Source organism: Cyprinodon variegatus, unplaced genomic scaffold, assembly GCF_000732505.1.
Source record: "Cyprinodon variegatus isolate N-32 unplaced genomic scaffold, C_variegatus-1.0 Scaffold270, whole genome shotgun sequence".
Lineage (NCBI taxonomy): Eukaryota > Metazoa > Chordata > Actinopteri > Cyprinodontiformes > Cyprinodontidae > Cyprinodon > Cyprinodon variegatus.
The window spans coordinates 844,937-847,191 of NW_015150723.1; the positions used below are offsets into that span (position 1 = coordinate 844,937).

A 2,255-nucleotide genomic window follows, 5' to 3' on the forward strand; every position below is an offset into this window, starting at 1 on the left:
TTGATACTTTTTCTCTTATGACTCTCAGCCATTTATAAAGAACCACGGCGAGAAAGGCGAGCTTGAATGGATGAAAATGTAGCTCACTACACATTTACACTTGAAAGTGCGCATGAGCAAGCTAGCTGGGAACGAGCATGTTAGACAGCCTTACGTAAACATATCACCAGAATGATTGACAATTAGGAGGACCACTTATTTTGATGATCCATCTAGATATAAACGATTACCTCTATTCCTTTAATAAGAACTATATGCAGGAACATTGGAAGTAAAATACTGCTATTTATCCTTATTTCATTTCTTCTAAAGGCTTTTACTTATTCAATGAATGTTGATATGATGTGAGTTATGAAAACCAATCAAATCTCCTGTTCATGTACCAAATTTTGGTAATGAAGTTGATCCTGAAAGTTGCAACCGTCTTTTATCAGTGTGTCCAATTATCTGTTTCTGATTCTTTGTTCTAGATTATCATCTGAGAGGATTTATGCAGTTTTTACAGATTACGCACATGATAAGGTACAGTCTGCAGCCTGTTTATGTTTCTGTGTGAAGAAAATCTAAAAAGCAACAGGAGTCTTCTTCCTCTGTTAGATTTCAAGAGATGAAGCGATCAATAAAGTTCGATTAGAAACTGAAGAGGAGCTAAAAGGTGATTGGTCTTTTATCTGTTTAGCCACCTTCTTTCTATAATCAATTACCATAAATTCTGCCATCTTAAATGTTAATGAACTTCCTCTGCATTTAGAGAAATTCCCGCAGGCTGAGCCCTTTGAAGTCATTGAATCCTTCAACGCTGTGACTAAAGAGATCTTTCGGGATTTAGTACTTAACGAGTACAGGAGGTAAGTACCGTTTTTATCAGAGAAATATGTTTCATTCAAGCTTTATGAGGCTGGTTTATTGAAAAAAAAATGCTTTTCATTAACTTCAAAGGTGCGATGGGAGGGAGCTGACGGCTTTAAGGAAAATTTCCTGTGATGTTGACCTCTTCAAGCCGCTCCACGGCTCTGCTCTGTTTCAGAGAGGACAAACGCAGGTGTGTGAAAAACATAAAGGTTAAAAAACAGGAATGGACACATTTGGTTCCCCCTGATAGAGATTTGTAAAATACACTAGCTTAAAATAACACAAAAAAAATGTAGAGAAACCCTTCCTGGACTCTTAAGATCTATTCAATAGAGAAAAAAAAATATGATTAGAAATTATTTTCTTTACTAATAAAAAAACAAATTAACTGAGCTTTTTTGTTTTAAATGTATACTTTGGTTGGAGTTTCTAAACACTTTGGTTATAAATCCCAGGGAGTATTTATCTGGGGTTTATACAAGATGTAGCCCTGGGGACCTTTTCTCCCACCTTTAGCCACTCAGCTTCTTTAGGAGCCATATTTATCTAGTCTCTATGAACATTAAGGAAAATAAGGAACCCTAAAGAAAAAAACTTTAAAAACTGCATCAAAGAAGTAGCATCCTGGGATGCCCAGTTCTCCATAGCAACCATGACTTGCAGATAATGAAAACCCTTTTCTGTCCAACCATCACATACTCTGCTGGATGAGAAAAAAAGACTGAACAGTGTGGCAACAAATACTTCAGGAGGGTCTGGCATCAGGGATGGGTAACATAGACTCAGTATTCTCATATTGATGCATTGATAAAAAAAAAAAAAAAATAACAATTAAAATAAATACAATAAAATGTATTTTGGCTCTAAGTTAGTCAGAGCTTCATAAAAAATAATACTCATCAAGAAATGCAACTATTATCAAACAAGCTTTTTCAGTGCACCAAGTGAGCAACTGTACTGCTGGGTTTGCTATTATCATAATTAAACACTTATAATAATTTTTTCTTTTTTGCTCTAATTGTGTTTTGGTTTAACTTATACAAATATGAACCTCATTCTACAGTGATTTCAATCCCAGGGGGAAAATACTTTAGGGGGGGGGACCAGGACTCCGGGCGACGCTGCAAATTGTGCAAAGAGAAAATGATCCATGCAAGAGAATAAATGCTCTCCTGTTGGCAGAAATTGTTTTTACAGGCTGTTAACAGCAGTGGTTTGGGTAGTTTTGCTCTGGGGGATGTATCTATTTATTTTATTTCTGAATTAATTTATTTATATTGCTCTGAAATGTTCAATGTTGGATAATGCTGCCCCTATGAGTGATAGACTTAAATTTAAGCATTATGAACATCTTTACTAGCCTGGGTGCCAGTCCGAACTTAGTCCCGCCCACAAGGTTTGAG

General features: G+C 36.0%; 1 protein-coding gene across 1 annotated transcript in view; it reads left to right on the forward strand.

Moving 5' to 3' along the window:
• Positions 1-2,255, forward strand: part of pnpt1 (polyribonucleotide nucleotidyltransferase 1) — a 15,566-nt gene that overhangs the window by 4,931 nt on the left and 8,380 nt on the right. Inside the window, exons 10-13 of the mRNA XM_015382921.1 lie at positions 471-522; positions 598-655; positions 752-848; positions 940-1,042. Of these exons, the coding sequence (XP_015238407.1) occupies positions 471-522; positions 598-655; positions 752-848; positions 940-1,042 (310 nt within the window). The remainder of the gene's footprint in view (positions 1-470; positions 523-597; positions 656-751; positions 849-939; positions 1,043-2,255) is intronic.